Source organism: Brienomyrus brachyistius, chromosome 2 (assembly GCF_023856365.1).
Source record: "Brienomyrus brachyistius isolate T26 chromosome 2, BBRACH_0.4, whole genome shotgun sequence".
NCBI lineage: Eukaryota > Metazoa > Chordata > Actinopteri > Osteoglossiformes > Mormyridae > Brienomyrus > Brienomyrus brachyistius.
Window position 1 is genome coordinate 6,967,944 of NC_064534.1, and position 22,898 is coordinate 6,990,841.

Below are 22,898 nucleotides of genomic sequence, written 5' to 3' on the forward strand. Positions count from 1 at the left end.
ATCGCAACGCATCTCCATCGTAACTCGGGGACTATCTGTATAAGGGAGACCTCTGCTCACTGCGCCACATGGTGGCCAGCTTAAGAAAAGCAGAGAAGATTAAACGGAATTCATTTTCATATGACAAATGGAGTAATGATCTACAGCACCTAAGGCAGAGGGGAAGCATCTACTTTCAGAGCAAAAGTCACTTACTGGTAGATCTACAGCGGAGACCAAACTCACCTCACTGGCCAGAGACAAGGAAGCTCATGGGGGCGTAACCATCATTTAAAGTTAAACCATTAAACGTTCAACTCCGCTGGTCCTGTATGTACAATAACACCATTAACACTGTAAAATCTTTATTTCACTTGCAAATGCTGTGGCGATATAAAGAGCAGCTTTTGAGAGAATAAACATTTGTAAACTTTACATACATAATCTGACATTACAACATGAACCCACAAACATAAAAATGTCCCAAGTCAGAATGTCCTTTGAAGGGCATCTTCAATGACTGAGCAGATTGCAAGCAGCAGCACTCCGACATGAGCTGAGATTCTTCACAGCTCAGGTACTGAATATCCACATGAGGCACTCAGTGTTAAGCAGCATTGAGATGGGCTAGCAGGTGAGATCCTCACAGGCCCAGAACGGTCTTCAGCAAAGAGGCCATGTCCTCAGACAAGTTCCCCTGTTTACCTGGGGATGGAGAGAATCAACATTACTAGTAGAACATCTGGACAGAAGCCCCAGAGATAATCACTGGCCTAAATAGAGGGAAGGGCTTATTTTCCAAGCCTACGTCGAGCTGCTATCCCCAGAATACACCCCAAAACACCACCAGGGAGTACGAGAGCCAGCCTCACCTTCCTCAGCAGCAGTCACATCCTGTTCCAACTTCAGCTTCCTCTGGCTAATCTGCAGCAGGTTGACCTCAATGGATTCCTGGCTCACCAATCTGAACACCTGCACCGTCCTTTCATGAGGGGAAAAGCAGAGGCATCAGGCTCACTCCATGCTCGCCCCAAATGCAGCCCCCTCTCCCTCCTTGAAGCCCCTCCCAGGCCTGCCCTACCTGGTCTGGCCCACGCGATGACAGCGGTCCTCAGCCTGCTTGTCATTGTAAGGGTTGAGGTCGATATCGTGAAGGATGACTACGTTGGCTGAGGCCAGGTTGATGCCCTCCTTGCCGGCCCGAGTCGACAGCAGGAAGACAAAGATCTCCGAGTTGTTGTTATACTTGTCGATCAATACGATCCTTGAACAGGAAACAGAAAAGCATGCAGGCATTAAGATGCAGCGACGAGCCACCATAGGGAGATCTGCTGCACACACCAAGACTTTGGGTAAGATGGAGCATCCCACTGATGGTGGGAAACCGGGTGTGACAGGAGGAGATGGAAATATTTTGATTTATGAGAAATTCTGTAGGGATCAGGACACTGAAAATAAGCATCTGTACTGCAGCTGAAAGATGTTGCAGAGCAAAAAGCCAGCAACCTTTTAACAGAATCGTAAGAATCCTTATAGTAGCGGAACATTTGAGACAGTCCTCTCTAAACCTTGGACTTTCGGGTCTAGTCTAAATCTAGAAGAGAATTCTACACCAGACAACCCTGACAAGTTTTATTTTAGCTGAACGTGATCTCTTTGGTCTGGCATCTCACACAGGGTCTACTTCAGCCTTGTGCTGCTTGAGATAGATCTAGATGAGTATTAGAAGATAGACGGATGGATGACCCCCACACGGTTCAGCCCATTGGTTCTACCCTTATCCTTGTTTTGAGTGTAGATGGAGAGAAATTGAGACACAGCAGGAGATTCACAGTGATGGAGGTGCCTTGCACTCACCTGTCTGCTACGGGAGTGGAGCCATCCAGGCGGATGAAGCTGTGGCCCAGGTGCTGAAGGAAGGTTTCCATGATGTCCAGCATCATTGTGAACTGGCTAAAGAGCACCACACGGTCCCCCTGAAGGAGGAGGAGGAGAGAGGGGTGGGAGAGAGAGGTCATCAAGGCGCCCTCCCCCATGGGACCACAAACAAGCTGCCTCAAATACCCAAATGTTAGCTGCCTCGGGGCGAACATTTTGAAGAACATGCCTGGGCTTTAAGCACCTGCTACATTTACCCAGGTAACTGGACGAGTGAGACGCACAACGTGTTACAGCATGTCATCCTGCCGCTAGCCTGTGGTACCAGTTTCTACACTATGGGTTCTCGAAGTGCAGACCGTGGTCCGGATGTGAACCGAACCACAAGTTCATCTGGACCTGTTCGATCATACACCTTATTGCCTTTGAAGTACAAAAAATACAATGTAGAACAGCAACCTTCTCACGCACATAACGAGTCATAGTCCCTTCCACATAGAGTCAAAACGATCAGTAAGCGGTAGAAATTTCCCATTATTGTTACATACTGATGTCTGTATTGAAGATGATTGTTCATTCATTAAAATTTGTGTAATGCTGCTTTGTTATCGAAAATTGTTCCAGACCTCTGACTTTGAACAAAACTCCGATGCAGACCTTCAATCAAAGAGTCTGAGAATCCCCGTTCTTCACTGTCACTGTTCTCCGGCTATCGTGCCAAACGCAGACACTACACAGTCTCAGTAAAACCAAAGGGCCAAAGGGTCTGATATGCAAATGTCCGTTAGCGTCGTCAATCAGATCGGTCTTTCATCACGTCAACAGACAAGAATTTCATCATTAGGGTAGCAGCATAACTGGTGCGCAAGTACGCATTCACCGCATAAAGCCACAGACAGCGATTTATTGTCGTGACAACACAAAGTTGTACTGCTATGACGAAATTAGCAGGCACTTTCATCTTTATATGGCTAATTCCCACTTCGTTTGGTGTATAAAGGTTAAAATGTACGCTAATATCTTGTTATTGCAAAGGAAATGCACATCAAATAAATACATATGCATCGATATGACAAATTCGCGTTTCCCTGTTTATCTAGCTAAAAAAGAAAGACAAAACGTGCAAGACAAAAATTCATTTACTGACCGTAAACGGAAGTAGTGGTATAAATAAGCACCTGCTTACTTACGATTTATGGTCTCTCTTCTCTGCACAGGCACTCACCCCCTGTGCTTTACTGATAAAGTAACACTAGCAGGCCCTAATGGAGTCCTCTACCCAGGCGACAGCCTCCTTCACCTGGCACTGCCCCATCTACCAGCCTTGCCGATAAGCAGCGCCCACATCCCACAGTGACTCTGAAGATGGGAACTTCAGTAAATGTTAGACGAGGCCAGTCCATATGTGGCGGACAGGACGGGGCTTCAGGGGAGATGCAACATCGATGTTTAGTATCTCGGATGGGTTCTACCCAACGTTTACAATGTTCACGGTCTTAGCTTTCCCTCTAGTACTTGGGGCCAGGCGGCTCATTGATCCTGCGATGGGGTTGGACTCTCGCCCTCACCTTCTGTTTCAGTGAAGCCAGCAGTTCTGTGAGCAGGGCAAACTTGCCCGAGTCGCACAGCAGATCCATCTGCAGCTCGTAACTCTCTAGGATGGGGTACTGCTGGCACAGGCGGTGCAACTCAAAGTCAGACATCACCTCCATGTCCTCCTGGATGAGGGTGGGGTTGGCATCGTGGTGCGTGGCCTCCTGTACAGGGCGTTGGGAAACAGTCTCAGTGCTGCCTGCCCCCAACAGTCCAACGAGGACCAACTCGGTGACCAACTTTGGCCAAAAAGTTGAATTCATCTAGCTCATGGAAAACAAATCCAAGGAATTTAAGATCACCTTTGATTATGATGGTGGATGTGACCCAGTAGACAGAACCACCCCCCACCCACCTTGAGCATGAGTTGACTCATAGCTGCAAGCTTCTCGTTAGTATAGTACTGTCGGTGGAGCAGGGGGTGGTTCGCCATCTTCCTCAGCTGCATCATCATGGTTTTCAGCACCTTTGCTGGTGGACCAGAGCAGAAAGATCCAATGGAGTGACCATGGGTATGTGTAGTTCCTTCATTATGATGCCCACCCATTCAAGCACCACTCAAACTCGAAACGGGACGCCAACACCTACGCTCGCTGGTGGCAGAAGACTTTAGCGTCACCAGGAGGGTGCTGTAGAGTTTCTGCTGCTTCTCACTCATGGGACAGAGCTCCACCTTCTCCACCTTAGCGGGCAGCTGTTTCAGGACCTGCGGTATCAGATGACATTAGTGCCAAGGGTCTTGAAAGTGACAGTAAGTGGTTCATAGGTGCTCAGCTTTTACAGAGACGAAGATCAGCGTAAAATTCAGTTAAAGCGTCACGCCAGACAGACACGTTACACCTGAACGGAAGACCCTACGATCGAGCAGGATTCCCCATAAGGGCAGCCAGTTGTCTACGAGAAGCGTCACGGCAGACAGCATGCACCAAACCTCGCTCTTGACTCTTCTCAGGATGAAGGGCTTCAAGAGGAGTTTGGCATGAGCAATCCTGTCCTTCTCAAAGCTGCCGTGCTCTGAAGATTTCTAACAAACAACATGAGTCAGTGTCCTGACAACTCAGACGACCTGGATGTCTGGGCCCTGCTTTGTGCTTTGCAGCTCATAGACAGGGAGAATGAAGTGGCATCTTTATGCTGGCAAAGATCAAGGCAACAATAAAACTTGACCACTGTGCACTGAACGCTAGCAACATACTGACAAACATGGGCTGGTTGAAGTAAACAGGCGCCTAAGAATTTATATTTTTATTAGTCGGAACTGTTCATTTACTCAATAACATCAGGGTCCAACTAAAACTATAGCAAAACCTGGACAACAACTTCAGTGTGACAATGCATCAACTGCGAACAATGGCTGGTTCTGCAAACCCCTTTAAAGTCTACCGTAGTGCCTCCATACCGCTGAGAATAACTTGGCGATCTGAGAAGTACTGCTGGAGAACACGGAGGGCATGATGAAGTTCAGTAGTGACATCAGCTCCAGGAGGTTGTTCTGCAGGGGGGTCCCTGTAAGGAGCAGCCGGTACTGTGCCTGCAATGTGGGGTGCGTGGAGGGGGGTATTAAGATCTACTTCTGGACAATCCGAGCCATACACTACCCAGTGTCTCTCAAACCCGTCCTCGGGCAGCTTCAACAATGCACTGAGGTCCAGGTCGAGAGACACCGCTCCATCCAACATGCTTCACCTGACTAAAAAGCACTGACATTGATTTCCATGAGGTGAAAGTAGCGCACTGTGTCCATGTTCTTCAGCAAGTGGCCCTCATCGAACACAGCATACTGCAACTTCAGTTTCTTGAAGAGACCGCGGTCGCCCGAGCATCCGATGGTCATGTTGTACCTGTCAGGGCAATGATGTGACATCACAGAAAAGAAAAAAAATGGTGAGCGTGATGGTGGGTTCAAAACAAAGAACTTCTGGAATGAGTCAAAAAGGCAAACACCACGAAAGGCTGCAGGAGGTAAATAATGGACTCACGTGGAAATAATAACGTTGAAGTCCACCTGCCGGCGGAGTATGTTACGTCGTAGGTATCTACGCTCCTCCATATTACCTGAAGACATATCAGTCATCATCATAAAGCGGGCATCTTGTTTTGGTGCATAAGAACTTAAGCGTCTATGATTTCTAAACCAATATCTGAACTGAAGTTTAGCATGACAAACTGCAGTTAAGGTCCCACAATGGCAACAGCAAACCCTATATATCCACACTGTGTTCATGGCCATCGTGTCTGCTATAAAGCTTCCTACAATGCCCAGCCACACCAGGAGCATGGGCCGTGCAGCGACAGTTAGCCACTCACCTTGGTAAGTCAGCACCTTCAGCTTGGGACACCACAGGCTCAGCTCACGCACCCAGTTACCTGCGGCGAAAGAGGACATGCCGTCACGGGCGTTTTGGCACTTGATATCCCCAGAGAGCCGGTGGGCGGAGCAGCCTACCTAGGGTGGAGGCTGGCACGGTGATGAGGTGGGGTCCCTTGAGGCCCGCCTGGTACAGGCTGGCAAGGAAGGAGATGGTCTGGACGGTCTTCCCTAAACCCTGTTAAAGCAGATAACGACAGTGTTTCTTGCTTCCTCCAGAGCAGCCCGTGGTATCACTAAGGCATTGGGATGGGGCCCACACTGTGATCGTATTGTGGAGAGTGTTTTGGGTCACGGCAGATCTCATTTGGAAAAAAAGCTTACTTTTATTAAGGACCAATTAGCCCTCAGTGCCTGTGACCTCAACGCCCACAACAGGAGGGTTGGGGACGAGCACCTGCTCATTTTGCCTGAGCTATTTCATGGGAACTGGCACATTGTCCTTAAAGGTACTCAGTGTCCCTTTCTTATCCTTGGAGCACTTGCCCATCAAATTCTCTGCAGTGCCCTGGTTGGCAGAGTCACATCGCTGGTGGGCCCTTCAGCAAGGTTCTTAACCCTGAAAACTGCCGTACGTCTGCCAGAGAAGCAGCTGACCCTGCACTCTGGTCCCAAGCATCACGCTCACCTGTATATCCGCACGTTTCGGCTTCAAAGGAAAGCGAAATGGGATGTGCGTGTCAACTAAAGTCAAAGTATCCGTTATTGTCAGCCTCAGAAGTACGATGCGAACAGTCAGAGACTGAGCTAAAAGCGTTATTGTTGGTCATAGAGCAAATGAAAAGCAGAAAAGCAAGAAACGTAGTATAGACATGATTTTTTAAGATGGGAAATTAAGACAGACAAACATTAAGCCACCAGACTGGTGGTGGATATTTTGCAAATTGGTACAGAAGGTAAAGAATTCCTTTGCACCTGTACTCGTGTACTTGTACAATGACAATTAAATGATCATTTCATTTCAACCAGACACAGGAATAGCCTGCAGTCTGCAGGACTTGCACAGCTCAAGGTGAGTGAAATGCCCAAGCCGGGCGGATTCTTTCACATAATTCCTAACGAATCTTCCGAGCCACACGGATTCTTGGGAAACCCACAAAATAGGAAAGTCAGCGTAGAAGGTGTCAAAGAAAGACACCCAGAAAGCAAATGCAGCAGGGGTTACAGGGTGGAAAAAAACTGTGATTAAATGGGGCACATAAATTAGACACCAGAGAATTCCAGAAACAACTGGAACAATGTCCAGGACAAAGAGCATTTAACAGGACTGCCTTCTGACAGGCTGCCTCTCGGTTACTGGTGGAATCAACTTAAGTAAACAGAGGGGGGGAAAAAGGTGAATTTTGAATATAAACAACATTTGTTCTCAAGAATCTGTAGCATGGATGGTTGGATTAATATCTTGCCCTTTGTCCCTGGGGCACAGCACCCCATCCACATGGACCACACCCACATCTTTTGAAAGTTACAGCTGCACGTACTTTTCACGGAAAGGTGAGTCGTGTCACAGGCAGCGTGCGGGCCTATCGTAAGGGTGCCGCAACAGCGATGTCCGACACGTCCACACTGCAGTCGACCACGTGCGTCCTGACAATCCTTCAACACACGGAACTGCGTCCACTGTGCACGCACACGTACCGATATTTGTTGGATTACAGACAGGCCCAAGACTTTCTCCCTGCAATGACTGAACATCCCATATCAGGCTGGGACTTGAATTTGCGAACAGATACAAATCTGCAATACATTAAGTTTTGCAAATTTGCCAAGCTTCAGACTGAGAATCTTTACTGCCACACAATCGAGTCTAGGGGAAATGCCTGTTGGCACAGCCTCCTACTTTTAGCAGGGTTCGTACACTTTTCAAACAACAAATCTCCATGACTTAGAACTTCAGGCTAAATTTCCAAGAATCGATTCAGAGAAAGATATTTTGTTCAACCCACTCAGGCAAAGTAATGTCATCATTATATTACAAACACCTACTTGGTATAAGGGAACCAGGTATTATGGCCTTGCATTCATCCTTCGGATATGAATGCACTTTCCATTGCATATTCTTACAGATATGCATGTTGCTTTTCTCTGTTCAGACAGACACTATCAAAAAAGTTGCAATTTAATTTCCAGCTGGGGAATTAATAGCGCGCTGAACAATCATTAACCACACTAGACTTTTCTAGCTATTACCAGATAGACAGTCATTAGTCTATTCCTTACATTTCCATACAGGAAACAATAATCACAGAATTGCAAAAGTTAGTGCTGAATGACAAATTAGGCACACTGTGATAATTACCCTAATGTGACATGAGCACGACGTACGTGTCGCAAATGTAAGAACAAAGCAATGTTAACTTGAAGTGTACCCAACGCACTACAGAATGTGGAAAGCTAACATATAGCAACAATAATAATGATAAGGATAACAATGCCATGAACAAATAATGTCAACAATGACAACAGAGATGAGTAAACACAAGCAATATGCGTGTAACACGGGGGGGGGGGGTTGGGGGGGTCAGGTGGCCGGTGCGGCCCGGACCTGAGCATCTCTCACCATCTCGTCAGCGAGGATCCCGCTCAGCTTGTTCTGGTGAAGTAGGGTTAGCCAGTGCAGGCCAACCAGCTGGAAAGGCTTCAGCTGCATCCTGACATTGTAGCAAGGGAAGGGAAAAACGCGTCTCAGTCACGGCGGCTGAACTGTGCACGTCAACCCGATCACTGAGCCTGAGTATCCCAGTGCATGCTGGGAAAATGGGCTTCATCTAAAGCAAAACTGACACTACTTTTCTGATTGCGCATTCCTGCTGCAGTGGGTTGTCCGCATGGTAACTTGTGTTAATACTACACTTGGCTGCGGGTGCTTGCAGTCGGGGCATGCATGCCGCAAGGATGTTCCACCAGCCCAGGACAGGGCAGATGTATTTGCAACAAACACAAATACAAGGAGTGTAGTGAAATGGGTAAACTTTTTTGAACAGTTTTAAAGCCATTAGTCTAGACTGGGCAATTTTACGGTTATAAGATAAAACCACAGTATTTTTTCCGGTGGCTGGAGTGCCAATCCTGCCACCAAGTTATTCCCTGTAAATTGGAGAACCTCCGTATAGGACATGATGTAGATTGATGTCGCACCCAGGACGAAGCAATTGCAGGTTAAGGGTCTTGCTCAAGAGCCCGACGGAGTAGAATCACTCATGGGATTTGAGCCAGCAACATTCCAGTTGCTGGCACAGATCCCGAGCCTCAGAGCCACCACTCAGAGATCCTTAGCACAAAATTAACTGGGACCCCAATCACTCCACTTGGTGAACTTATCACCAAGACTTCAAAATGCCAGAATAGTGCTGCCTTCTAAAATACTGTACATATGACAAATTGAAACTTCCAGTATGTTAACGCAGGGTCAACGTCACAATGAAAAGCGTTGGACAAGCCGGACACCCTAAATATCATGTCTGTGCAGTAAAAGAAGAGAAATGCAGGTATCTTTGACCCTCCTCATACAACTGCTCACCATAACATTTACAACTACCCTTGCTGTATTCTATTCTTGTTGACCGCTAATTGCTACACTGCCTGGTCAAAAAAAGTCACTTGAATTTATATCAGCAAATACTTAAGAGCCGATTATTACAGCTCAGCAACATTATGCAGCAATGAAGTAAATTCAACTGAGTACCTGAATCTACTGAATGGCCAGGTTACAGCTCCATCCATCACCAATAGATGTTTTTCTTCCCCGTTGGCATGGCCATATTCCAGGATAAGAATGCCAAGATTCATTGGGTTCGAATAGTTAAAGAGTAGTTCAGGGAGCACGAGGAATCATTTTCACGTTTGACTTGGTCACCACAGAGTTGTGACCTTAACCCCACTGAAGGTCTTTGGGATGTGCTAAAGGAGGCTTTATGGAGGTTCAACTCGCTTGTCAAAACAGGATCTCGGTGAGAAATTAATGCAAATCTGGGTGAAGATAAAGGGTGAGATGTTGGATAAGCTAGTGGAAACAAAGCCATGACAAATGTGCGGCATAATCAATGCTAAAGGTGACCCAACGAAAAATTCAAACGACGATTTTATTTTTGGCCAGGCAGCATCTCTGATCAATTATCTTGCACATCTACAGTTGATGTGCACAGACGCGCAAGTTTTCTGTCGTCCGGAGTCTGTCACATCCCTTCATCCACAACCGAATGCACGCATGGAAAAGTATGAATTGGCCTTAAGGTAATGTTTCTCAGCTTGGTCCTTGGAGAAGCCCAGTCAGTCCCCAGTCGGTCCCCAGTGGGTCCCCAGTGGGTCCCCAGTGGGTCCCCAAGGTCCGGTTTGAGAAGTACTGCTGTCAGGGGACATACTTGCTGTTGAGAACGGTAGGCTGACTGTAGGAGGCAGCACCTCTCTGGATGAGCAATGCTAAGTCCTTCATCATCTTGCCGGCGATGGCCTCACAATTTTTCATCACTTCCAGCACCATCCGTCGCTCCTTCAGCACCACCTTGCAACCTGACAGGAGTTTGTAGGAGAGCTGGTTTCCCCTATGGAACGCCCTCTCCTGTAAAACAAGAAACCAGACACACACAGACGACTTCACTGCCAGTGCTCCGGCGGCAGTACACATACTCGTCATGAACAGTTCGGTACATTTCGGATTGGTAGGCACAATTAACCAAATAAATACATTTGATATGGAGGGAACCTAAATACACAATAGATATTCAACGTGGAAAACATGCTAAATGTAGCTGTGAATTGGTTAGTCAGTCATATTGGTGGTTTGGGAACATTGTCCTTTTCCAATAATGTACACCAGCACTGGAGAGGGTAGCTGAGAAGACCAAAACTGTCTGCTGGCTCTGCGATATCAAATGCATGTGGATTGGGACACCAGGCCATCACACAGGAAATTTGATGGCATCCCATTCTAAATCCATAGGCACCGATGTGGAGATGGTCCCCCTTTGCAGCTATAACAGCTGCCACTCTTCTGGGAAGGATTTCCACAAGACTGGAAAGTGTCTTGCGTGTCTTTTTGCCCAATTAAATTTCAAAACAGAGTTTTCCATGCTGTAGTAAAACTGCACTAGCCGTGAATTTTGTGTACCGTTAAAGCTAAATGTAACACTTTACGCCTTGCACTTATGTACGCACGATCATTTTATTTCTATTGCATAATGTTAGCGTGCTTGGGGCGGCTGGCCAGCCAGTTCTTCCCCTTCCCGCCTGCTGCCACTGTAACCCTCTTCCCATTTTACCCCGTATCATGAACCATTTAGCATAAATGAAATAATGTACCGCCACACACTCTTCGTGCACCTACTGTGAAAGGTGCCGTATGAAAAATTAAAAATGTCTAGAGGCAGACTGGCTAAAGTAACTTATAACACAGCCAGCCCAATGGGGGTGGTCAGTCTTTGATTACAGCAAGGGAGCCACAATCACAGAACCGTAACATACTCTTCTAGGGTGTGTAATGTCACGCTTGGGGTCACTCCTGACTTAGACCCTCTTAACTGATAAGCCACTGCGGGACACCATACGAACTCAACACGCATAAAACGTCTATCAAAAGAAAGATGATCAGACCCTGAAAAAATACTTTCACGGCCGTGTTTGGGACAACCCTACGAAGCCTGATCCGTAGGGGTGGGATGCTGGTGTGAGCCGGGCAGCTTTTTCTGTTCAAGGATGAAGAAAGATCATGTTGAGGCAGCCAACACCTGGAAAAGGACGAACAGCTGCCATATGTCACGTTTGGTATCGTAACCAAAATCTAAAGTGTATTAAAACGGCGGCACGCTGGGAGATTTTGACCGTGGCAGACCCGCCTACACCCCCCCCCCCCCCCAAAGAGCTGCAGGCGAGGCAGCTGTACTGCCACCGTATCCCCACCCACAGTGGCAAGATCAGGCTTGTCGGCATGCACAGAAACCCAGAGGCTCGCAAGTAGTGAGGAATAACTCCCCGCGCCCGGCAGGTGCATGCCAAAAGAGCGGCCCGGCGAAACCCGACAGGCACCGCGGGGCAGATGGTGGCTGAGAAAGACGCGCAGGAAAACAAGAGCCCATGCAGCCACCTTTCTAAAGGCTCCGTTCTTACAGATGGAGGAACGAGGGGAAACGGCTTTCGGCGGCACCCCTGCGATTCCAGGAAAAATACGAAGCGATGCTTGTAGGCATAATGAATAAAAACCAGATGTCGATAATTAAGCTTGATGCATAAAACACGTGCATAACCCAAGTGACTAGACTTGACAGAACGCGTCGCCCGAAGTAGGCCATGGGCTGTACCATGGTAAACGTGGTATACCGTGGCATTTTGAAATCCGATGTTGAAAATACCATAAACCACCATATGTCAGGATGGTACGATTTGTGACTGCTCCCTTCACCATTTCACCTGGCATGCCACTCACAGGGCAGATTCATGCCTGGAAAAACCACCCTCAGCAAAACTCGCCGATTTGGGTCGCGGTTCTGGGTCTGGGAGATGATGAAGCTTCCCTTCAGCCCGGCTCTGCAGGCGAAGTCCGACTCTCCACATCTTTTCAGGGCAGTTTTCTAAAGTCCTTTATCTGCGTCTGATCCTCAAGTGGATTAAGTCCATTAAGAGCAGCCAGAGGTATTAATCATCCAGTACGTGGCGGTTTCTAATTCCGAAGCAGGGTCTTTATAGATCGTCAGCCGTTCGTCTTCAGAATGAATAGTGTGTCAATGTTTGCTCTTGTGCGAAGTCATTTATTCTTAAAGGCTCGAAGTGCCACAAAAAGGCACCAAAGTGTAACAATGTGAGCATAGAGCACCAGCGGATCTCAGAGTTCAGTCACGGGGAAGCTACTCTTCAGATATTCACCAAAATCCAGAGGAACAGCACAGTATAACTGACTGCTGAGAGGCTGTGGTTAAACGTGGGAGACATTTCTACTAGAACAGATGGGGTGCACATTACCATCTATACATCTGCAACATGGGGATCATGACAACAAATCCTAAATAAACCACGAAACCCCCCCCCCCCTCCTCCCCAAAGATGAGACCACAATTCCTTCTTAAACAAGAGGCGCGAGCCGAGGGTAAGAGTCCGTCTGACAGCTTGTGTGAATCTCATGCTCACTCGAATGGACACAAATATTCAGGGCACAGCAAGACAAACGAACACAATCTTACTAGAGATGCACTGATCCGATATTCGGGTTGGCAATGGTGCCGATCAAGACCTACTTTACTCCACAGGTATCGAGCACACATGACCAAACAATAGGCAAAAGCTAAACACGTGTCGGACGTGTCTAAAGAGATATAACACAAAATAGGAGCCATTTGAATTATCAGTCACACAATAGCTCCTTCCCATTTTAGATTTGGGTTTTCCACTAAAGAAAACCCATACAATTGTGCGAGACAAAAAAAAAAGCAATGTATGATTTGGGAGTCGCTGGCTTGGGCTGTTTTGCGCACTCGCTACAGCTTGAGATGCAGGAGGAGCTGCGATCGCAGCGCAGTGTAAGTGAAGCTATCGGCAGTGGGAAAAACACTGTGGGACATTTTAAGCATTCACCACTTGCATATCTCCTCGCTTGGAAGATATTCAAAGTGCAAAATGCCTCGAAAATGCTTAAAACAAGATGTACAAATGAGGCGGAACAGTACGTTATGTATGTTTTTGGGAGCTTAGTTAAAGATGTTTGGCATACATTTTTGTTATTTGTATTTACTGGTTTAAAAACCAGTACATAAATATATAGTATATATTAAAATATTAAAGTAAAAAGAGCTCTTGTATCGGAATCTCTATCAATATCAGCAGCTGTGTATTGGAATCTGACCAGAACTGAAAAAATTTGGATCAGCCCGTCCTTAATTCTTATTTTAACTGTTGTGAAAACACAAAGAAATGCAGCGTGAAGGCCAATACAGAAGCACAATGAACCAACAGAACCGCAAACTAAGGGCAACATCTTTCCTGAGGCTGCTAACAGGCCGGGCCTAAACCTGGAACATGCAAGGAAGCCCCCCCTCCCCCCAATAACAATGTTGATGTGGCTGGGAAAGGGAACTTTGCACTAGCATTGAACAAACACCCAGAACCTGCTTTGGTAAAATCCCCTCACAATGTATCTTTTTACCCAAGTAATTACTTACAATGAGTCATACCCATAACAGGCATGAAATACATTCACTACACATACAGTTTGGACTGAAGGTTGTTTAAATCTCAGTTGGCATGAAGTCACAAGAGACTGAGAGAAAACAATGCTATTTTTCTGACTGTATTCACTATAGCTCTGCTCTGTGCGTCCAAATAATCCCCGCAAGAGGCCCTTTCTGTCCTCATACCTCTGCCTGGGTTCAAGTCTGAACAGCACAGCAACTGGACGAGAGACAAACACCCGTTTAAACATGCACTCGTCCCCCCACGTTGCAGATCAGACCCACGAGGGAAAGCAGCCGGCCGCAGTGGCCCTGTGGCGGTCAGTGCCTGGGATCGAGCAAAGCCACACAGGACCCAGCAGAAACAATATCCAGGAACCTTTAAAAGGCGAGAGCCCAGTGATATCAGGAACTTAATCAGCAGAGAGGTTTTGAGCAGAACCAGACATTTGCACGAATGGGAAAATGCTCCCCACTAGACAGTGTGCATACATCCCCCGCCGCGGCCCACTGGACACTATGCACATGCTGGTGCCCCCCCCCCACAGCAAAACGACAGTTAACTCGGCGCTCCTACGATTTCAGTCACACGACTACAGCGACAGGGCCGGCTGAGGGACTTAAGTAGGCCGCCTACAGGACACAGGATCAGGCTGGGAACTAAAGGAAGGCAGACTTACGAGCATCAGGAAAGCATGGCGGATCCGTCAGCGGTACGCGGGGCTGCCCCGGGTGTGCAGCCGGGCGGCGTGAGGGGGGCTGACAGCCAGAGAGCCACACAGGCATGCAGCTAAGCTCTCAAGGAAAATCATCCCTCAAAAAAAGGGAACATTTTGTGCGTGTAATCCAACACGCAAGATCCAGATCCAAGGTGCAAAGCCGTGCTCAGGAGCTGCCGCCCCCCTTCACCGGCTCCTCTCTCCCACAGGCATGACAGACAGTCTGACTGAAAGTGGCAGCAGCCTATCAGACGGCCCGTTCCCCAAGAACCCTCACGCCACAGATGGTCACATGACCCCATATGCAACGCCATTGGCTTAGAATGGAGAGCAACGGCAGCCTAATAAGGGCAAGGCCACCCATTCCTAAGCTGGGGCAGACTCACCTGAGCAGAACACAGCTTTATACAGGGAGAAGTGTGTGCAAAGGGAGTGATAAAGAAGAAAAATTCAGGAAATAATCAAAGCATTAAAGGAGAGAGAAATGCGACTGGTCCAGCACGGCGAAGCGAGCTAAGGCGGCTCCTACCAGGTCACGCCACGAGCAAAAAGGCCGCAGCTGCATGATCTTCTGCGCCTTCGTCCGAGAGCATGAGCGGATGAGCGACAGCTCGTCCACTGAGGCCTGCTGGAAGAATTCCACGATGCCTGCTTTCAGCTCTGAGTCCATGTTGCCCCCCCCGTCCGAGTCGTCATCCAATGAGCCCTCAAAATCCCTGCTGCCCTCTTCCTCCGACGTGCTGGCATACGAATCCGCGGCCGTTTGGCCCCGCCCCTTCCGCCTGGCCACCTTGGCTTTGGCTGCAGTAACCTTCATGCCGGCCTTTTTGGCGACAGCGGGGGGGTCGGCCCTCTCGCCCGCCCCCTGAGCCCCGGTGACAGGCTGCTGTACGACAGGACGTCTCACGCGGACTTCAGGACAGCTGGGCGACTCGTCTACGACAGGACAAACCAGGGAACAGCACAGCAAATGAGTAGCGTTACAACATCCAGCGTGTGACGAATTTAATGTCATGTTGGTAGAGAAGAATAAGGTCAAAGGATAACAGGAGACAAAAACAGAGCGTGCTTCCACTGTTGTGGAACGTAGCTACCAGAATTCCGAGGTTCTGCGACCACAACCAGTGAGATTCCTAAAACGTACATATAGACGATAAAACTACCCAGGTGCCCGGGAGCACAAGTGCACCATGAGTGTAGAAAAACAATGAAAATGATATAGGTGATAGTTTGTTTTTAGCACTTAGACGCAAACAGAAAAACAGACTAGGTGGCCATTTTAGGAGCTGACATTTATTTAAAAACATACCAAAAGCAATACCCACGACGAAACATTCTGTAGGCCTTTCTGAGAAACAGTCTCTCGATCTCGGAATGGAATCTCACCCAGATCGGAGGATAGGTACAGCTCGTCCAGGGCCTGCTCCATGTTCCAGTTGTGTTGCTGCAGTATGTCTCGCAGCTCCTGTGAGGTCACAGTGGGGGCCCAAGTGGCAGTTAAAGGATCCAGCTGAGGGTGAGCCAGACAGGCAGACGTTCTCAGATGCATCTGGAAGACCTACCTCCCTGTCGAGCTCAGGAAAGGCCTTCTGCAGCTTTCTGACCAAAATTCCCTGATCCACTAAGGACGGCCCCTTCTTGCCTGGGTTCGGCTTTCGCACATCCCCGTCCGGCTCAGGAGCAGCCATCTGCAGCTTTCTGACCATAATTCGCCCATTGACCAAAGATGGCTTCTTCTTGTCTCGGCCTGACGGAGCCACCTAACCGTACAGCACATAAGTCACTTATTTTAGCACCTAATCCTGGTCATTTTCCCCTATTCATTTGTTCATTGTTTACACTTATTCTTTACTCATTTATATCATGTTTATCTTATATACTATTCATCTTATTTTTTCCGTATTTGTATCCTTCCTGACATTTTCCTTCTTGCACCAACAAGCATAGTCTTCCCATTTCATTGTACCTTGAAGAATGTCAACAAATACATTCATTCATCCATTCCTTATCTAGCAAAAAATGATGCTGCCTATCAAACCCTTGCAGACCCTGGCATTGGTCTCAGAGTCACAGTGGGACTGTTTTCCAGCTACACGTATAACCCGCATCCTCAGAGCTGGGAGAGGCGGCACTAAATGGGACCAGGCAAGATAACCTGGAATGCTGAAGAATGAGGAATGGTGGCACCAGCCGTCGCGGTGTCCTGCTTCTTCTTCTTGCCGGGTCTCTCCATTTCATTGTCGTTGTCCTCAGAGTCGCCACTGTAAACACCAGCCATAGACGTGTTCTTCTTCCCGGGTCTCTCCATTTCATTGTCATTTTCTTCAGAGTCGCCACTGTAAACACCAGCCATAGACGCGTTCTTCTTCTTCTTCTTCCCGGGTCTCTCCATTTCATTGTCGTTTTCCTCAGAGTCGCCACTGTAAACACCAGCCATAGACGTGTCCTTCTTCTTCTTCTTCCCGGGTCTCTCCATTTCATTGTCGTTTTCCTCAGAGTCGCCACTGTAAACACCAGCCATAGACGTGTTCTTCTTCCCGGGTCTCTCCATTTCATTGTCGTTTTCTTCAGAGTCGCCACTGTAAACACCAGCCATAGACGCGTTCTTCTTCTTCCCGAGTCTCTCCATTTCATTGTCGTTGTCCTCAGAGTCGCCAGTGTAAACACCAGCCATAGACGTGTTCTTCTTCCCGAGTCTCTCCATTTCATTGTCGTTGTCCTCAGAGTCGCCACTGTAAACACCAGCCATAGACGTGTTCTTCTTCCCGAGTCTCTCCATTTCATTGTCGTTTTCCTCAGAGTCGCCACTGTAAACACCAGCCATAGACGTGTCCTTCTTCTTGCTGGGTCTCTCCATTTCATTGTCGTTGTCCTCAGAGTCGCCACTGTAAACACCAGCCATAGACGTGTCCTTCTTCTTCTTCTTCTTCTTGTTGGGTCTCTCCATTTCATTTCCGCTTTCCTCAGAGTTGCCGCTGTCAACACTGCCGTGCTTCCGCTTCTGGGCTGACCCTGGAGCGAGGAAACACAGTGCACACTGCAGTCACCAAAGTTGGGGCTTGATGATTCACAGAGGAAAAATGAGCAGCTGTTAGAGCCGGACAAAGGAGGCCATTCAGAACCATTCTGATGCTAAATGTCCATGTACTGCTGGGCTTAAAAATAATATAAATTACACAGATCTATTTGAGTAAATCGCAAAGACAAAAAGAAATTTATCATCTTCAAAATAACTGAATAAATGATGACATGACAATTCTGATTTCGCCTTTCCCATAAGACCCTCCACGAAACACACATATGTAGGTGAGAGCAGGCTTGGCAGTGAAGGGCAGCCACCTCCAGTGGTGTCCAGGGAGCCAGGTGTTAAGGGCCTTGCTCAAGGGCCCACGGACATGCGACTATTCTACTGAAGCCTGGCTGGAACCGGCAACTTTCCGATTACAGGCAGAGAGGGTCAGCCCGGCCGAGCCACACACTGGCCTACACCATGTGCACCAATAATTAGGCAAGGGTCCAATCGTTGGAGGTGGATGCAAGAGACCCTGTCAACATCTTGTCTGCACCCTCACCACAAACATGGGGAAAGACTGCATCCTGGTTGGCAGGTATCAGGGAAGGGTAGATCAGTCACTACCCACAACATTGGGGGGGGGAGTTATGGGACAGCCCAAAGGGGGTACAGTGGAACACAGCAAACCCCAGTGGTTAAACATATCCAGGGTAGATCTAAAAATTTTTTTAAAAAACCCACAGTAGCCAGCAAGGTCCAGTCCCAGACAAGGTGAAAACACGATTAGCTGTCATGGAAACCCCCGTATAGGCAGAAAAACAGAAAAGGGGTGTGGCTTGGGCACCTGCAGGCCCAGCTGATCCGGCGAGGCCAGCTACCTTTGTCTGTCTGCCTCGTCAAGCAGGAAGCCAAGGTTAGATCCAGGGGGCTTGGGGTTCTGATTACCTAAAACAAAAATATTAATTAATATTAAGCTGGCCAATAGGAAGCTTAATAATGTATGCAAAGCGGGCTGGAGCCATGTCACTGTGGAGGGGTCAGCCCAGCCGCTGCATTACCTCCTCCATCTCCTCGTCACCTGTGCACCACTCTCTGGAGGCCTCCCCCTCCTCCCAGTCCTCCACAGTCTGTACAGACGTCCTGATCACAAAGGAGGGCAGAGCTGGTGAGTTCGGCAGCGTGTAACATTGATCTACAGTCCACTAGCGCACCGAGATCGACATCGCCAGCATTTCCGGGTTGTGCTGAATACGCCGAACTTCAGAAAAGGCACAGAGTCACTCCGAACGTCAGTATTAAGGCATCCAGAGAACGGAGGGAGCAGCTCTACTTAAAGACGACGGCGTGAATGAACACACAGGCTGTGTCTCGCGGGTTTGTCAACACAACTATGTCAACACAGACATTCCCACTGCACTGGGGATTAGGCTAGTCACAGCAAAAGATTAAATGGTTAAAGGAGTCATTTGCGTGGGTTAATAATAATTATTGATTACGCTGGGGGTTAAGGGCCTTGCTCAAGGACCCGCAGACGTGCTGAGGCTGGGTTTGAACCTGCGACCTTCTGATTACAGGCTCACAGGCTTGGCCCACAGAGCCACACGCTACCCCCTGCACACTGTTACTGTGAGAGAACAAGGAACGCACTGGGCTTGCGACTTGAAACAAGCTTAAAATCACTTTATGTTTGATATCGTGGACAGGGAGGGCGGGGGGAGATGTGGCAGTGAGAAAATCACAAGTACAATGACTGAGCTCAAACCAGCCTGGACCTCTCGGCATGGCCCTGGTGACAAAGTGACGGGCAGATGGACAAAGGCCAGGAAGAATGGTCACTGTAGGGCACGGCAGTGACAGTAATATTAATATATTTCTTCTCTCTCACACCCCAACCACACAAAAAGGACCAACTCACTTTAACACTGGGGCTTGGCAGTCAGGCTCTGCTGTCTGCTGTCCTTGCATCGTTCCCTGGGCTGTGGAGCCTGTGGAAGAGGACAAAGGGCAGGATATGCTTTCAGGCCACCAGGAGATGATCTCACGCAACTACATTCCTCCAGACCTATTACCAGCACACATAACCCAGGCGGTGTACACCACTCGGAAAAAACACTTTAAATTTTAAGTTCCATATTAATGACCTAATGATGTTAGTAATTCCAAAACCATATCCATTAATATAGCCGTACCTCATTAATATCAAACAAACTGTGCCGATTTAAGATCGACTCTATACAAGGTTAAAATGCTCACAACAGCTGGCTAACAACACGATGATTCACTTTGACTCTAGAAAGTGAGATGTTTTTACAGAAAATAGACATTCGCGGGGATGTCCGCCATTAATTCGCGTTTGCATCTCAGTGGTGGGCTGGTAGTGACTAAGGTCCCATACTTGGTGTGTTTTCTTTGTCCTGCTTGGATTTTGCAGAGCCGCGGCGATCCTGAGTCAGTGCCAGATGTTTCCTTTTGCGTTCATTCCCTCGGCACCGAAACCTTTCCAAATTAAAACTCATTTTCAAAAAATGGAGCTGTACTGCTTACAACACATTTGCAGTCTTGATAATGACTGCGAACAGTTAAAAGGCGATGAAGTAGCTGTAACCGGACGGGTAGCAGCAGTGCTCTGAGTGGCTCGCGGGTAATCTGAGAGACTCGAACACTTTCCCGCGAAACCAGACGCTCACATAACGGCGCCGGTCATTGGACGAACCAGAAGTAATAGCAGAACACACGCACCAATAGAACACCGGTTTACAAACCAAAACGCAGTGATTGGACGCGCGAAAATTCAGAGAGTCCGTGATATAGTGGCAGCAATGAGTTACAAATTCACGTGGATTTTTGTTTTCACCTTGCTACAACCAAGAATAGCGATTTTAAAAGCCGATATGACAAGTTTTTCTGTAATAACCATCTTGCTTTTTTGAGCACTTTCAGCGGTTGTATCCTTCATATTATCGCGTCTCTAAAGATTATAAGTATTCTTTTATGTTTAAGTTAAAGGACAATTATTTCTCTGGTACGGTGGCTCAGTCGTCTCACAACTTAAGAATTGGGGGTTGAATCCGACCCCTGTGTATGGATATCCTTCTGTATGTGGTTTGGTGTTTAAATTGTTGATAGTGTGTGTGTGAGTGTATATGCGTCTGTGCATGTGGTGGACTAGTCTCCTATCCAGAGTGTCCCCTACCTTGTACAGTATATTTCCTAGCAGGCCCGTAGCCAGAAACAAATTTCGTGGAGTCTGGTAGCCCCATCGATAGATGTTGTCGACCGGGGGGGGGGGGTGCCCCCCTTAGTAGATTTCGCCCATTGGGGAAGGGAAGCTCCGTGTAGATTGTGCCGATCAGGGGGCTGAAGGAAATTCCAAGGGATGTACAGTTTCGTAGTTTTACTACGTGGCGATGTGTCTTAACAGTTAAGAAAAAAACCGAAGGACGGCATTTAAACTCGTTTTCCCCACATGATATGCGTCTCCTGTAAAGTAAAAGCGGTTGGAATATAGACGGATCAATAATAATAATAATAATCAAGAGCTGCTGCAATGAATGTCCAGAGATGCAGGCCTCTCTATAAACTCGACCGTAACGCGATTAATTCTGAACCGATTTGCATGAAATTTTATTTGTTATAAACGTGAGAAATTAAGCTCTCCCTGTCAAAACGTGAACAGGTTCCGATTTATGAACAGACTGAATTTAGAATTTCAGCTTTTCAAAGTTTCTCCCAAAATGTAGATTTCCGTATCTACCATATTGTTAGAAAGTCACCCGGTTCCTTGTTGTTGTTTTAATAATTGAATCAATCCATAAATAAAATAAGACGATTTTGACCCCAGACTCCATTTAAGAGAAGATCCAGGCAGGTCATCCTTACATCCAGAGACACATATGTCCACTTCTGCAGTGTGGACAATTGCCATTGCAAAAAAATGTCATAAAATATTTTATTGTAATGATTAATATTATGATTATCTAATTCCCCGTATGATAATCTACTTACCTTTTATGAAACATGGGCAGTTAGGTATAAAATTTTAATCAAATAATATGACAGCTTTATACAGATAGACAAGGAATAAAATGAACCCTGCCCACAACAATCAGTGTTAGAACAATGTGAAAGGGATGTTCAATATCAGCTTTAGTGGTAATTCCAATTATGTCGCTATGAGTTGATCTATAGTGTTATTATTTCAATTAGTTTACACTATTGATTAACACTGTTTACCATACAGAAAGACTAATCTTATGACTATCTTATGCGCTAGCCTTGTTCAGATGGTCTGAAAAAGGAACAAAAATAAGCGATCATACATTCCTTCAGACGCATAATTTGCCCAGTTCTGTCACAATCGCCTGCCTTGAAATGACAGCTACAGACAGCTGTGGTATCTTACAATATCTTTCAGTCGAACAGCTATGGGCCAAGCTGTCCTTAATCTGAGATCTTTGGGGAACCTTTGACAAAAACAAGAAAATGACTTCTGGCATGTGGATGAAGGGGCAGCTAGCGCATTAATCTAACTCCATGGTTTACGCTAGTTAGTGTGTATAACCTCATGGACGCAAATACATTTTATGTAAAGTAAACTATACAGTGAATGAGGTCACTGTTAAATATATATCATGTTAGCCCCCAGCCACGTAGTGCTTCACCAATTTTTCATGATTTTGATCCCTGAACTATGTAAACTAGCTTCTTTCGATGTGGAGGAGTTCCGAATGTCCGAGCTCTTTAAGGCTGAGCCCAGCCACTGCGGACAATGATACTTAAATACTTAAACTCCTCCTCTAGAGGCAGTAACTCATCACCCACCTGGAGAGGGCAATCCACCCTTTTCCAGTCAAGAACCATGGCCTCAGGTTTGGAGGTGTTGGTCCTCATCCTGGCCACCTCACGCTCAGCCACAAACCGCCACAGTGCATGCTGCAGGTCACAGCTCCATGACACCTACAGGACTATGTCGTCTGCAAAAAACGAAGATGCAATCCTAAGGCGCCCGTACCAGATCCCCTCCACCCCTTAGCTACACCTAGAAATTCTGTCCATAAAAATTGTGAACAGAATCGGTGACAAAGGGCAGCCCTGGCGTTGTCCAACACCCACCAGGAATGAGTCCGACTTGCTGCTGCCAATGTCACCCAATCACCTGCTTCGTTTATACAGGGATCTGATGGCCCCCATACTCC

General features: G+C 47.3%; 1 protein-coding gene across 5 annotated transcripts; it reads right to left on the reverse strand.

Annotated features, from left to right (window-relative positions):
* Positions 1 to 327: 327 nt before the first annotated feature.
* On the reverse strand, positions 328 to 20,378 carry smarcad1a (SWI/SNF-related, matrix-associated actin-dependent regulator of chromatin, subfamily a, containing DEAD/H box 1 a). Of its 5 annotated transcripts, none has more exons than XM_049001297.1 (24): positions 20,099 to 20,378; positions 19,619 to 19,688; positions 18,762 to 18,843; positions 18,582 to 18,648; positions 17,608 to 17,702; positions 16,846 to 17,136; positions 16,253 to 16,450; positions 16,077 to 16,155; positions 15,220 to 15,626; positions 10,180 to 10,376; positions 8,379 to 8,469; positions 5,897 to 5,996; positions 5,758 to 5,817; positions 5,430 to 5,505; positions 5,156 to 5,291; positions 4,850 to 4,981; positions 4,382 to 4,474; positions 4,039 to 4,156; positions 3,806 to 3,921; positions 3,426 to 3,614; positions 1,837 to 1,955; positions 1,061 to 1,243; positions 852 to 961; positions 328 to 684 (listed from the first exon to the last, which is right to left on the reverse strand). In XM_049001297.1, the coding sequence occupies exons 1-24, from the start codon at positions 20,217 to 20,219 to the stop codon at positions 623 to 625; spliced, it is 3,192 nt and encodes a 1,063-aa protein (XP_048857254.1). In that variant the 5' UTR covers positions 20,220 to 20,378; the 3' UTR covers positions 328 to 622. The 5 variants fall into 5 exon arrangements, with proteins under 5 accessions (XP_048857254.1, XP_048857252.1, XP_048857251.1 ...); XM_049001295.1 differs by having other exon boundaries at positions 16,846 to 17,523; XM_049001294.1 differs by having other exon boundaries at positions 16,846 to 17,702.
* Between the last annotated feature and the right edge of the window lie 2,520 nt (positions 20,379 to 22,898).

What these genes read in the sequence shown, in the direction of transcription:
- smarcad1a (XM_049001294.1), bottom strand. Translation starts at nt 20,219, where the DNA reads ATGAGTTTTAATTTGGAAAGGTTTCGGTGCCGAGGGAATGAACGCAAA. An exon ending in TGCCAAGCCCCAGTGTTAAA is followed by an intron (nt 18,844 to 19,618) that starts GTGAGTTGGTCC and finishes CTTTGTGATCAG; the next exon opens with GACGTCTGTACAGACTGTGG. An exon ending in TTCACCTCATGGAAATCAAT is followed by an intron (nt 4,982 to 5,155) that starts GTCAGTGCTTTT and finishes CCCACATTGCAG; the next exon opens with GCACAGTACCGGCTGCTCCT.